The sequence below is a fragment of the Gossypium arboreum genome, chromosome 6, assembly GCF_025698485.1.
Source record: "Gossypium arboreum isolate Shixiya-1 chromosome 6, ASM2569848v2, whole genome shotgun sequence".
Lineage (NCBI taxonomy): Eukaryota > Viridiplantae > Streptophyta > Magnoliopsida > Malvales > Malvaceae > Gossypium > Gossypium arboreum.
Genome location: NC_069075.1, coordinates 141939983 through 141954027, shown reverse-complemented (window position 1 = coordinate 141954027; position 14045 = coordinate 141939983). Strand labels below are relative to the sequence as shown.

Below are 14045 nucleotides of genomic sequence, written 5' to 3'. Positions count from 1 at the left end.
GAAAAATATTATAGGGTCCAATGGTGTTGGTACGCGCGTATTACGGTTGTGGTGGGACAGGGAAGAATCACGCGATGTCGGGGCGCGTTACAGAAGAAAGTAACTTTGTCTTAAAACTTTGAGGCAACTAAGGCTAGGCGTGAAATTCTATTGGTTAAATTCTGCTATCAGACCCTGTATTTTGTGCAAATTTTTGATTCAGTAGCTGCATTTTAATTTGATCAATTTTAGTAACTCAATGGTAACAACTAAATTTGTTTAGTTAAATTATGTTATTAGTCCTATATTATGCGTAAATTTATAGATTTAATCTACATTCACCAATTAGATTATCCTTAATGGCTATATTTTTTGAATTTTAAAATTTTAGTCTTAATGCAAACGGCGGTCCTTAAATCTTTTAACTGATTTTTATGAGTAATATATATGAAACTAACAAATTGACTTAGCATTACACATATAATAATATATTTAACAGATCAAATTTTAACAAAAACAGCATTTAGCTTAATGGATTTAATAGTTATCATTTGCTTAGGACTAAATTTTCAAATTCTAAAAGTACAGGACTGAAAATGATCAAATTAAAGTATAGATATTAAATCTATAATTTATACAAAATACAGGGTCTAATAACAGAATTTGACCAATTCTATATGGGGTAGCACTGTCGCAGCCTTTTTTAAGTTCACAAGTTGTAAGCAAACGACACTGTATGTTTTAACTAAGATACAAATTCACTTGTCCTAAAATCATTTTCAGTTTTAACTAACAAAATCCCTGTCTTTTGCTTAATTTACTACGCTCATTTTCCCCACGTCTTATTCCAAAATATTTTTTTATTATTTAAATTAATTTAAAAAAAAATTGTTTAAGTCCGACCTAAGTCGTATCTAGTCTATTGAATCAATACTTGGAATTTTGAATATCAAATCCAAATCCCTTCATATGTAATATGTCATTTTGTGTTCTTTCTTAAATTATTCTAATTTTATGTCTCACTACATATATGTTCTATCTAAATTTATTTTAATTTAGATTTAGATATATTCGATTTTTAGCTCAAAATAATTTTATGTTGAGTTAATTTTAATTTTAATTGATCGGATATATATTACTTATAATCTATACTATACTTTTACATAAAAATTCTTTAAAATATATATTTATTAAAATCATATTATTAATATGTTTAGAAAATTAATAACAAGGATTTATTATTATTATTATTATTATTATTATTATTCAATCACATAATTAAAATCATTTGGAAATCCGATTAATTACGTTGGAGCGACAATAAATTTATATGTTAACTAAATATTTAAAATTATTATTTTAGATCATTTAACAATTAGGAAAAAATTGTTTATGTTATGAAAAATTATTTTCATATTTATGTAGTAATTAAGCAAGATTTTAAAACTAAATCAATAGTCGAATTTGTCCATTGACACATATAGTTTGTTTGAATAAATCATTAAGAAAAAATATTTAAAAAATAAAAAAAATCAGCTCAATCAATTTTTTAACTTAGTTCAACTGATACGTATTGGTTTGCGAGTCAATTGGTCTGATGCCTTTATCGAATCGATACCTTAAGTGGTTCAAACAATTGTAACTTTAAGTCTCTACACTTCGTACATTTAAATTTAATATTACTTTTATATTTAAGAATTTAATCTCTACATTTTAAATTTATAAATTTACTTTTAAATTATATATAGTTAAGTCGCATTTTAATTAAAAAATAATTATATTAACTATTTAAATTAATTAGTAAATCAATTAAAATTAAAATATAAAAATTAAATCTCGTAAACGATTTTCTTTAAAATAATTATTACTTTCATCGTTAAAATCATTTATGGTTCTCGAAGAGCGCGTGAGGAAATGGAAAGTGGTCTATTTACTAAGCACAGTCATCGATGTTTTGTGTGACGGTAACTTTGAAAAAACAAAAAACTGGAATCCGAGACCAAAGCTGTCAGATTTTACCGACATAAGCACGTGCCACCGTCTCGCGTGGCGTTGCTCCAAAAATGTCTTGCCCTTTTGATAATTACATCACCGCGCGTGACCACTGTTAAAAAACATATTTTTTTTTTTGCTAAAAATCAAATTTTTTTATCCTTAAATTTATTACCATAAGAGTAGAGCACTACTAATTATTGTAAAACAGCATGCTTAATTATGTTTTTATGGTAAGCATGCGCATATTAGCCTTATTAGCAATCATCCAATTTAAAAAAAAAAATTGTCACATAGTAAATGATTTTATATATCATATAAATATTTTTTTGGTAGATTATAAGAGAATGACAAAATTCTAACAACAACGTGACAAGCACAACTTGAACCCAGATTATATTTGAGACGGTGAACTTCTTGATTATTAATCCAACAGACGAGAATTTTTTTGAAATTTTAGTCAAATAAATTTAGATTGTTAATTTTATTAATTAAATCAAATTGAGTCAAGTTTAAATTCATATTGAAATTAATAGTTTTAGGGTAACGTAAAATTTTGTTATGATTATTATAAGTGGTTAAGAGTAGTTCACGTGTCCCTAAATATAAATTTACTTGCATAATAACACGAATTCATATAAACAAATTGTATAATTTAACTATTAAAATAAAAAAAAATCAAGTTGGAAATGACTAGAAACAAAAGTCAAAATCAAATAGCTTAAAATATTATTCCCTAGCATTTGCCTTTATTATATGAAAGTGGTATAGGATGACAAACATATTCAAAGATGCTTGCTATTTGACTTTTGCTACATTTATTTTTGGACATTATTATGTACCTCAAATCCATTTTGCATTTTAACGCTGTCCAAGTCAAATCCCAATCCATACTATTTGCTTTAGAATTGTAAATAAATTATATCCATTTTCAACTTTGACAATGCTTGGTAAAATTGAATATTCCTGGTTAATTTTGAGAGGAAAAAAAATGAAAATTATTCATATGTCATATCGATATGTCAAATAGATTATTCATGGACCCACATTATCTTGAAAAAATTAACACTTTTCTCTATATAAGTTTATGTAGGTGAATGTTCGATTGAATCAAGTCTAATTGAGCAAAAAAAATTTCGAGTTAACTGAGTTGATGAGTCATATTTTATCATCTTAACTTGATTTGAATTTTTTTCAAGTCGAGTCAAGCTAAATCAAATTCAAGTCCAATCAAATTGAGTGAAATTATTCGAGTTAAATTAAAAATTTATATATGTCAAATTAAAATATTGTTACAATATAACTAATTTCATTTAGAGCATGTAAATTTGAAACCTTATATATTTGAAAAAAAATTCAAAGCAAAATAATAATAAAAATAATAAAAGACTTTAGTATGGTAAACTTGAATTATTAATTTATTTATTTAGGTTTCCATATTTATTGTTTTAGAAATTTTTAAAGTTTTAATTTTCTTTATATATTCTTTAGATTTTTAATTTTTTAATTTTTAAAAATATAAATTTTGAATTTTTATAAATTTTTTATTTTAAAACTATTTTGAATTATTTTGTAATTTTGTTGAAAGAGAGACCAATTTGTTTATTTTCAAAATTGACAGGGACCAAAAGGGTATTTATACAAGTTTGTTATTCAATTGTAAAATTTAACTTGACTCTAACTTGAATTACTTATTTGAGTTTACTCGAATAACTCAATTTGATTTTTTTTTTTATTTTTCAAATCGAATCGAGTTTTGCCCACCCTTAAGTTTGTGTATTGTTTATACCTATTCAATAATTCATCCTCGCGATAAATAAAGTTCATATTCATTTAGCCAAATGAAGCTTACTTAAACAATATCATATATAACATAATTTTGTTTCATTAACCTTCGAATGACTACAATCTCATAGTATCGTATCACATTATTTCAATATCAACCTTTTAAGCTAATCACATCAAGTCCCCTAAAATAAGAAATTTAAATTTTAATCATTTATTATAAAATTTTAAATTAATATAAGATAAAATTACACTTTTACCCAAAAAATTTCTCACTTCACCTCTACTTTTCTCAATACAACCATGTGAAGCATTCACAATTATCAAATATTGTATCACAATGTATAAATATGAAAGTATTGTTTATTTAATTTTAAAAATTGTTTTACTCTGAATATTGTTTTATATTTTTATTTAATTAAATATAAATATTTTGAATTACTAAAAGCTGGTCAAAGATTCTGTTGAAGTGTTTAATAGTATTATTAACATTTCTTGATAGGTGAATAATAAATGTTTTTAAAGTTGATGTTAGTATTAAATTATTAGTAGTTAAAGACATTAAAGAAAAAATGGCAGGTGATCCATCAAGCATGTATTTCTAATTAAATTAATAATATTAAAACATCAAATATTAATTCGATTTGTATGGGTATTATTGTCAATATAGGAGGGAGTAGGTTTAAGTGCACTGAAATGCTTTAGTTTCTTATTATGGGTTGAGGAGAGACTATTGATAATTTCCGATATTATGTAAAAAAAGAAAAAGAACAAATTTGATCAAAACCCATAATAATATTGATAATAATAATAATAATAATAACCCAATAAACTACAATCCAATTGTGTTCAATTCTTCCTCTCTTAAAGCTTAAGCTTATTTTGATTTATAAATGATGTACAATAAACCTTTAATTGCATTTGGAATGATTGAGATTTTGAGTACTTAAGTTTGAGCCTCACTTAAAGATGTGATATGATAAAAAAAAAGATTTGGGATAAATTCTTTAGTTGGTCATTCAACTTTTAGAGTGCTTTCATTTTGAGTAACCAAAAAGAAATCTTTGCAATTTTATTACTCAACTTTTAGGGCGTTTTCATTTTAGTCACCCAACCGTTGAATCCCTCCCTAATTGTAGTTAACTTGCACATGTCATATCATGTTCACACTTTCATTTTGGTCACCCAACTTCCAACTTGCTTTAATTTTAGTCACCTAAAAAATATACTTTTTAAAGTATTGATTGAGGTAAAAAAATTAAGAATTAAAGTAAAAAAGTGGTAGAAACTAAAATATTGCATTAAAATTTGAGTTTCATTTACAATTATTAAATATGATTTATTTGAGTTGATTTTAATTTGGAAACGTAAAATAAATTTTTAAGATTTCAAGGAGACTAAATTAATTAATTAAATTAATTTTAATATTACGATAATAAATCGTTTGACATTGTCATGAGATAAAAAATTATCAATTACTTATTTAATTGATTTTGATATTTTAAAATTTAATATTTAAATAAAAAGAAGTTAAGAACTTTTTGCAAATGAGTAAACAATTACAATTTGACAATTTTCAAAGCATTATTTTAGTTCCTACCACATTTTCATTTTAATCTTTAATGTCTTTTCATCCCGATCAATATTAAAAAAAGGATATTTTTTGGGCGACCAAAATGAAAGCAACCTAGAAATTGGGTGACTAAAATGAAAATGTGAACATGGTGTGGCGTGTACAAGTTAACAATCGTTAAAGATTTAACGGTTGAATGACTAAAATAAAAGCTCCCTAAAAGTTGAGTGATGAAATTGTAAGAATTCCATTTTGGGTGACCAAAACAAAAACGTCCTAAAAGTTAAATGACCAACTAGGTAGCTTACCCTCATTTTCTGAAATCGCTCAACTTGTTACGCCTAAAATAATTACCAAAATACCTTTATATATAATATTAATAGGGACGAAACTAAAAATTTGTTTAGGGGTCAAAAATGAATAATTCTTTTTAGAAGGTCAAAGTGTATATAATTTTCTAATAATTAAAGGGATCAATAAATAAATTTTATTTTATTTTTGTAGCCACGACCGAAATCATTAAAATTATTTATTCTATTGTGATAAAAAATTAATATTTAATTTTAAGTATTGAGTATAGTTTTGATTTTTGAGTCGAGTTCAAAACGAATAAATTAATATTTAATTTTAAATCAGATCGAATCAAATTATGTTGGGAGCATATTAGATCGGAGTCGGGCAAAATATCGTCACGTCTCATTTTCATATTTAATGAAATTAATGAAATAATTAATTAGAAATTGTTGTAATTTGGAAGGGAAAAAAAAAACCACAACACTTAAACAAGTGATTCCTTAATTAATAATATTATTAACTAACCTTAATAGAAAAGCAATACTATTAGCCATTAAGACAAGTCAAACTTTATGTGGTCAACTTATTTATGGCTGATGTATGCGCTTACGTCACTCACTAAAAAGTGAGTGATCGCTAGAACAATTTTTTTATAATATATCCAAACACTCCCCTTTCTTTTCTATACTTTGCAATTCCATCCAATTTCTCAGTACACCTTCTCTTCTCTTCAACATCTCAACTTATTTATGGCTGATGTATGCTAGAACAATTGTTCTGTATTTTTCTTTTATGTTTTTAGTTTTTTTTTGGGTAAACTACATACAACGTCACTAAATTATTGATAAATTTACGTTTTGACCATTTAATTTCAAAAAGTTACAAAATGGTCACTAAATTATTCGAAAAAATTTTATTCAATCATTGGGCTATTATATATATATTTTAAGTCTAGATAGCGAGCTTCAAGTGACAATTTGACGATCGATACTATGAATCAGTATTCATTGACAAGTAGAATAACATACATTGAATCCAAGTTGATCTGACAGTCAGTGTTGAAAATCGAAGAAGATAGTTGACATTCAAAGATACGTCATAAAAAAACACTGAACTATAGAAGAAAAGGAGAATAATAACTTTCGATTGGTACAAATAGTGTGAATAGAGAAAGCCAAATGATAATGATTTCAATAATTCAGTGACTTAAATGAAAATTTTTAAATAATTTTGTATTTTTTTTAAATTTACCCAATAGTTTACTATTAGAAATGAGATTTGCTTTGAGGAAGGAATCTTCGAAGAAGCCACGTCTTTCCCATTAGTGTTATTCCGAGAAAAAAAGGAAAATGAAAACCCGAAAATGCCCATTTGTATTCAAAGTCAATCTAAGTAATAGAAAGATTGAAAATACAAAAATACCCTACATCTTGCACAAATTTACACAATCAAACCACAAAGCAACCATATCCTTTATTTTTGTATTTTTTAATCTTTCATTAATTACACTTTCATTTTGGTCACCCAACTTCCAACTTGCTTTAATTTTAGTCACCTAAAAATATACTTTTTAAAGTATTGATTGAGGTAAAAAAATTAAGAATTAAAGTAAAAAGTGGTAGAAACTAAAATATTGCATTAAAATTTGAGTTTCATTTACAATTATTAAATATGATTTATTTGAGTTGATTTTAATTTGGAAACGTAAAATAAATTTTTAAGATTTCAAGGAGACTAAATTAATTAATTAAATTAATTTTAATATTACGATAATAAATCGTTTGACATTGTCATGAGATAAAAAATTATCAATTACTTATTTAATTGATTTTGATATTTTAAAATTTAATATTTAAATAAAAAGAAGTTAAGAACTTTTGCAAATGAGTAAACAATTACAATTTGACAATTTTCAAAGCATTATTTTAGTTCCTACCACATTTTCATTTTAATCTTTAATGTCTTTTCATCCGATCAATATTAAAAAGGATATTTTTGGCCCAAAATGAAAGCAACCTAGAAATTGGGTGACTAAAATGAAAATGTGAACATGGTGTGGCGTGTACAAGTTAACAATCGTTAAAGATTTAACGGTTGAATGACTAAAATAAAAGCTCCTAAAAGTTGAGTGATGAAATTGTAAGAATTCCATTTTGGGTGACCAAAACAAAAACGTCCTAAAAGTTAAATGACCAACTAGGTAGCTTACCCTCATTTTCGAAATCGCTCAACTTTTACGCCTAAAATAATTACCAAAATACCTTTATATATAATATTAATAGGACGAAACTAAAAATTTGTTTAGGGTCAAAATGAATAATTCTTTTAGAAGGTCAAAGTGTATATAATTTTCTAATAATTAAAGGGATCAATAAATAAATTTTATTTTATTTTTTGTAGCCACGACCGAAATCATTAAAATTATTTATTCTATTGTGATAAAAAATTAATATTTAATTTTAAGTATTGAGTATAGTTTTGATTTTTGAGTCGAGTTCAAAACGAATAAATTAATATTTAATTTTAAATCAGATCGAATCAAATTATGTTGGGAGCATATTAGATCGGAGTCGGGCAAAATATCGTCACGTCTCATTTTCATATTTAATGAAATTAATGAAATAATTAATTAGAAATTGTTGTAATTTGGAAGGAAAAAAACCACAACACTTAAACAAGTGATTCCTTAATTAATAATATTATTAACTAACCTTAATAGAAAAGCAATACTATTAGCCATTAAGACAAGTCAAACTTTATGTGGTCAACTTATTTATGGCTGATGTATGCGCTTACGTCACTCACTAAAAAGTGAGTGATCGCTAGAACAATTTTTTTATAATATATCCAAACACTCCCCTTTCTTTTCTATACTTTGCAATTCCATCCAATTTCTCAGTACACCTTCTCTTCTCTTCAACATCTCAACTTATTTATGGCTGATGTATGCTAGAACAATTGTTCTGTATTTTTCTTTTATGTTTTTAGTTTTTTTTTGGGTAAACTACATACAACGTCACTAAATTATTGATAAATTTACGTTTTGACCATTTAATTTCAAAAGTTACAAAATGGTCACTAAATTATTCGAAAAAATTTTATTCAATCATTGGGCTATTATATATATATTTTAAGTCTAGATAGCGAGCTTCAAGTGACAATTTGACGATCGATACTATGAATCGATATTCATTGACAAGTAGAATAACATACATTGAATCCAAGTTGATCGTCGATCGGTGTTGAAAATCGAAGAAGATAGTTGACATTCAAAGATCGTCATAAAAAACACTGAACTATAGAAGAAAAGGAGAATAATAACTTTCGATTGGTACAAATAGTGTGAATAGAGAAAGCCAAATGATAATGATTTCAATAATTCAGTGACTTAAATGAAAATTTTAAATAATTTTGTATTTTTTAAATTTACCCAATAGTTTACTATTAGAAATGAGATTTGCTTTGAGGAAGGAATCTTCGAAGAAGCCACGTCTTTCCCATTAGTGTTATTTTCAAGTAAATCTAGCCCTCAATATTTATACATTTATCAATTTGGTCTTGAATCTAAAAATAAAATAATTTTAATTCTCAACATTTACATATTCCACTAATTGGTCCCGATTCTAAACAAATTACCGATTTAGTGACAAATAACTTGTTTATGAGTTGATTTAGTTTTAATTGGTTGACATCATCATTGTTACAACAATATGAATGGTCTTGAGATCAAGCACGCTTAAGCGTGTAATATTCTCTCGATTTAATTGATTTGAGGATTTATAAGTAACTTTTAAAATATCTCTAAAAATTTGATGGTATTAATTCTAAATTGACTTGAATTTAGAGTTGAAACGCTACTTTACATTGAATCTCCTCAATTTTATAAACATTAATTAAGAAAATTAATATACTTATTCGTAGTAATTAAAAATTTCTACCGTCAATGTATTAAATAATTATCTAATAAAAAACTAAATTACATTACACTCGTTTTGAGAGTATAGGAAAAAAATTATATAAGATTAATACCAACAATCAAAAATGCTAATATGTATCATCATCATTATTATTATAAAAACAATACCAACCCGAGCAACAGGGGTATAGCCAAGGGGGCTGGCATGGGCCCCGACGCCCTTAAAATGAAAAATTATATTTTAGGCTCTTAAAATTTTAAATTAGTAAAGGTAAAATTTTATTTTAGCCCCCTAATAAAATTTTTGGCTTACGCCTTCACCGTCAGTTTCTCCGGCTACGTCGCCCAAAATTTAGCCTCCACCGCCGGTTCCGTCTCGGTTCTTGCCCTTCCCGGTCAGTCCACGAATGCTGGCTCCGGTCTCGTTTCCTTTCCCCAAACAAAAATCCGACGTCGGCCCATCCCCTCCTCGTACCTACCACGCCACCGCCGCAGCCGACCTCCGCCGCCCGCGGTCGACCATGTGTTCGACCCTAGCTGCTGAATTCCTCAAAGACGGTTACAATAACCCAATCGTCGCTGCTTTGATCTCGTTAATGAAGTCAACGGCTTACAGCTCTTATTCCTCATCTACCAGTGTGGGAATCTTACCATTCAAAGCCGCTTCAATTATCCCTTTCCTTCAAGGCTCCAAATGGTTGCAGTGTAACGAATCCCCTCCGGTCGGACCGGAGAGTACCGAGGTGGATAAAGGAGGAACAAACGACGATGGTAATCAAAGCTTAACCTTGGAATTAGATCCCAAATCCAGTTGGATTACAAAGATGTTAACTTCATGCTCCAAAGATGCCAAGGCAGCTTTCACTGCCGTCACCGTTAGTATACTTTTCCGATCATCTTTAGCTGAGCCAAGATCGATTCCTTCATCTTCTATGTGCCCTACACTGGATGTTGGTGACCGCATTTTGGCTGAGAAAGTATCTCCTTTTCTCCAATATCACTTCTATAGAGCACTAAAATTAAAGATTGTATGCTTAATTTTGTTTCTTTTTAATTATGAACAGGTTTCATATTTCTTTAGAGAACCAACTTGTTACGCCTAAAATAATTACCAAAATACCTTTATATATAATATTAATAGGACGAAACTAAAAATTTGTTTAGGGTCAAAATGAATAATTCTTTTAGAAGGTCAAAGTGTATATAATTTTCTAATAATTAAAGGGATCAATAAATAAATTTTATTTTATTTTTTGTAGCCACGACCGAAATCATTAAAATTATTTATTCTATTGTGATAAAAAATTAATATTTAATTTTAAGTATTGAGTATAGTTTTGATTTTTGAGTCGAGTTCAAAACGAATAAATTAATATTTAATTTTAAATCAGATCGAATCAAATTATGTTGGGAGCATATTAGATCGGAGTCGGGCAAAATATCGTCACGTCTCATTTTCATATTTAATGAAATTAATGAAATAATTAATTAGAAATTGTTGTAATTTGGAAGGAAAAAAACCACAACACTTAAACAAGTGATTCCTTAATTAATAATATTATTAACTAACCTTAATAGAAAAGCAATACTATTAGCCATTAAGACAAGTCAAACTTTATGTGGTCAACTTATTTATGGCTGATGTATGCGCTTACGTCACTCACTAAAAAGTGAGTGATCGCTAGAACAATTTTTTATAATATATCCAAACACTCCCCTTTCTTTTCTATACTTTGCAATTCCATCCAATTTCTCAGTACACCTTCTCTTCTCTTCAACATCTCAACTTATTTATGGCTGATGTATGCTAGAACAATTGTTCTGTATTTTTCTTTTATGTTTTTAGTTTTTTTGGGTAAACTACATACAACGTCACTAAATTATTGATAAATTTACGTTTTGACCATTTAATTTCAAAAGTTACAAAATGGTCACTAAATTATTCGAAAAATTTTATTCAATCATTGGGCTATTATATATATATTTTAAGTCTAGATAGCGAGCTTCAAGTGACAATTTGACGATCGATACTATGAATCGATATTCATTGACAAGTAGAATAACATACATTGAATCCAAGTTGATCGCTTTCATTAATTTTTCAAGTAAATCTAGCCTCAATATTTATACATTTATCAATTTGGTCTTGAATCTAAAAAATAAAATAATTTTAATTCTCAACATTTACATATTCCACTAATTGGTCCTGATTCTAAACAAATTACCGATTTAGTGACAAATAACTTGTTTATGAGTTGATTTAGTTTTAATTCGGTTGACATCATCATTGTTACAACAATATGAATGGTCTTGAGATCAAGCACGCTTAAGCGTGTAATATTCTCTGATTTAATTGATTTGAGGATTTATAAGTAACTTTTAAAATATCTCTAAAAAATTTGATGGTATTAATTCTAAATTGACTTCGAATTTAGAGTTGAAACGCTACTTTACATTGAATCTCCTCAATTTTATAAACATTAATTAAGAAAAATTAATATACTTATTCGTAGTAATTAAAAATTTCTACCGTCAATGTATTAAATAATTATCTAATAAAAACTAAATTACATTACACTCGTTTGAGAGTATAGGAAAAAATTATATAAGATTAATACCAACAATCAAAATGCTAATATGTATCATCATCATTATTATTATAAAACAATACCAACCCGAGCAACGGGGTATAGCCAAGAAATGGCATGGGCCCCGACGCCTTAAAATGAAAAATTATATTTTAGGCTCTTAAAATTTTAAATTAGTAAAGGTAAAATTTTATTTTAGCCCCTAATAAAATTTTTGGCTTTAATAAGCTTTTTAATTAAATCAAAACAATCCATCAAACCGTTGGAACAGAAAGCTGGTGGGATGACTTGGTCGGTCCGACCACCTGCCGATGACAAAAGAAATCCCTTTTAAAAATGATAAATTGGGCAATTTCGTAAATATGGCAAAAACTCTGTCCACTATTGAAGTGTAAAAGAACCCGCCGTCTCTTATAAAACCCTAACCTTTCTCCTTATTTGACGTTATTGAAGTTTCCCTCCCAAACCGCCGCCCGCGGTCGACCATGTGTTCGACCCTAGCTGCTGAATTCCTCAAAGACGGTTACAATAACCCAATCGTCGCTGCTTTGATCTCGTTAATGAAGTCAACGGCTTACAGCTCTTATTCCTCATCTACCAGTGTGGGAATCTTACCATTCAAAGCCGCTTCAATTATCCCTTTCCTTCAAGGCTCCAAATGGTTGCAGTGTAACGAATCCTCCGGTCGGACCGGAGAGTACCGAGGTGGATAAAGGAGGAACAAACGACGATGGTAATCAAAGCTTAACCTTGGAATTAGATCCCAAATCCAGTTGGATTACAAAGATGTTAACTTCATGCTCCAAAGATGCCAAGGCAGCTTTCACTGCCGTCACCGTTAGTATACTTTTCCGATCATCTTTAGCTGAGCCAAGATCGATTCCTTCATCTTCTATGTGCCCTACACTGGATGTTGGTGACCGCATTTTGGCTGAGAAAGTATCTCCTTTTCTCCAATATCACTTCTATAGAGCACTAAAATTAAAGATTGTATGCTTAATTTTGTTTCTTTTTTAATTATGAACAGGTTTCATATTTCTTTAGAGAACCTGAAATTTCAGATATTGTCATATTCACGACACCTCCCGTTTTGCAGGTACGTCTCAAAATCTGAAAATTCATTGCCTTATAATTTGTAGAATTTGTAATAACGAGCATTCGCCCGATAATCCTATAATTATCTTAAGACCGATAGACTATATGAGTCAGGATGGATATAGGTATTGGCTTTTGGTTTAATCTACTGACTAAATCTGCTTGAACCGAACTCCTTCATCGACTAAACCGAAAACTGATAAAATTGAAATTTATGGCCAAATTGGTTTGGCTCAATTTGGTTTAAATGCTTAACCTTTTCTTTTGCACCTCCCTTGCATCATCTTATAGATTAGAATTGCTTATTATCATCTTAAAATTGATTGAACCAATAGACTATTTGGGTCAGGATGGATATAGGTACTGGCTTTCGGTTTAGCTTAGGTTTCAAAAGTGAAAATTGACTGACTAAATCTAGTTAAACCGAACTCCTTAATCGACTAAACTGAAAATTTGGTCAAATTGGTTTGGTTCAGTTCAGTTTATATGCTTAACCCATTGGTTTTGCATTTCCCTTGTATCATTTTATAGATTATAATTGGTGACAGTGTTTACTTCAATATGTAGGAAATCGGGTGCAGTTCAGGTGATGTGTTTATAAAAGGATAGTTGCAAAGGCGGGGACTGCGTCAAGTAAGCGAGCAAGATTTTTGGATTGAGGACTGGTTGGTATAACAACCCAAAAAATAGAGGTTGAATTGATTAACTTGTAGACTAATATACACCGATTAAATCGAGTTTTTTTTATTTTTATGAAGTTTTAATAAGCTTTTTAATTAAATCAAAACAATCCATCAAACCGTTGGAACAGAAAGCTGGTGGG

At 28.2% G+C, this 14045-nt stretch overlaps 2 protein-coding genes across 2 annotated transcripts; both read left to right on the top strand.

Moving 5' to 3' along the window:
- The first annotated feature begins 9946 nt into the window (after positions 1 to 9946).
- Positions 9947 to 10642, top strand: LOC128293847 (probable thylakoidal processing peptidase 2, chloroplastic). The gene is made up of 2 exons (XM_053029402.1): positions 9947 to 10516; positions 10604 to 10642. The coding sequence occupies exons 1-2, from the start codon at positions 9947 to 9949 to the stop codon at positions 10640 to 10642; spliced, it is 609 nt and encodes a 202-aa protein (XP_052885362.1).
- A 1957-nt stretch (positions 10643 to 12599) lies between these two features.
- On the top strand, positions 12600 to 13845 carry LOC128294097 (probable thylakoidal processing peptidase 2, chloroplastic). The gene is made up of 3 exons (XM_053029993.1): positions 12600 to 13066; positions 13155 to 13223; positions 13790 to 13845. Exons 1-3 carry the CDS (start codon positions 12914 to 12916, stop codon positions 13829 to 13831), a joined length of 264 nt encoding a protein of 87 aa, XP_052885953.1. The 5' UTR covers positions 12600 to 12913; the 3' UTR covers positions 13832 to 13845.
- Positions 13846 to 14045: the final 200 nt, after the last annotated feature.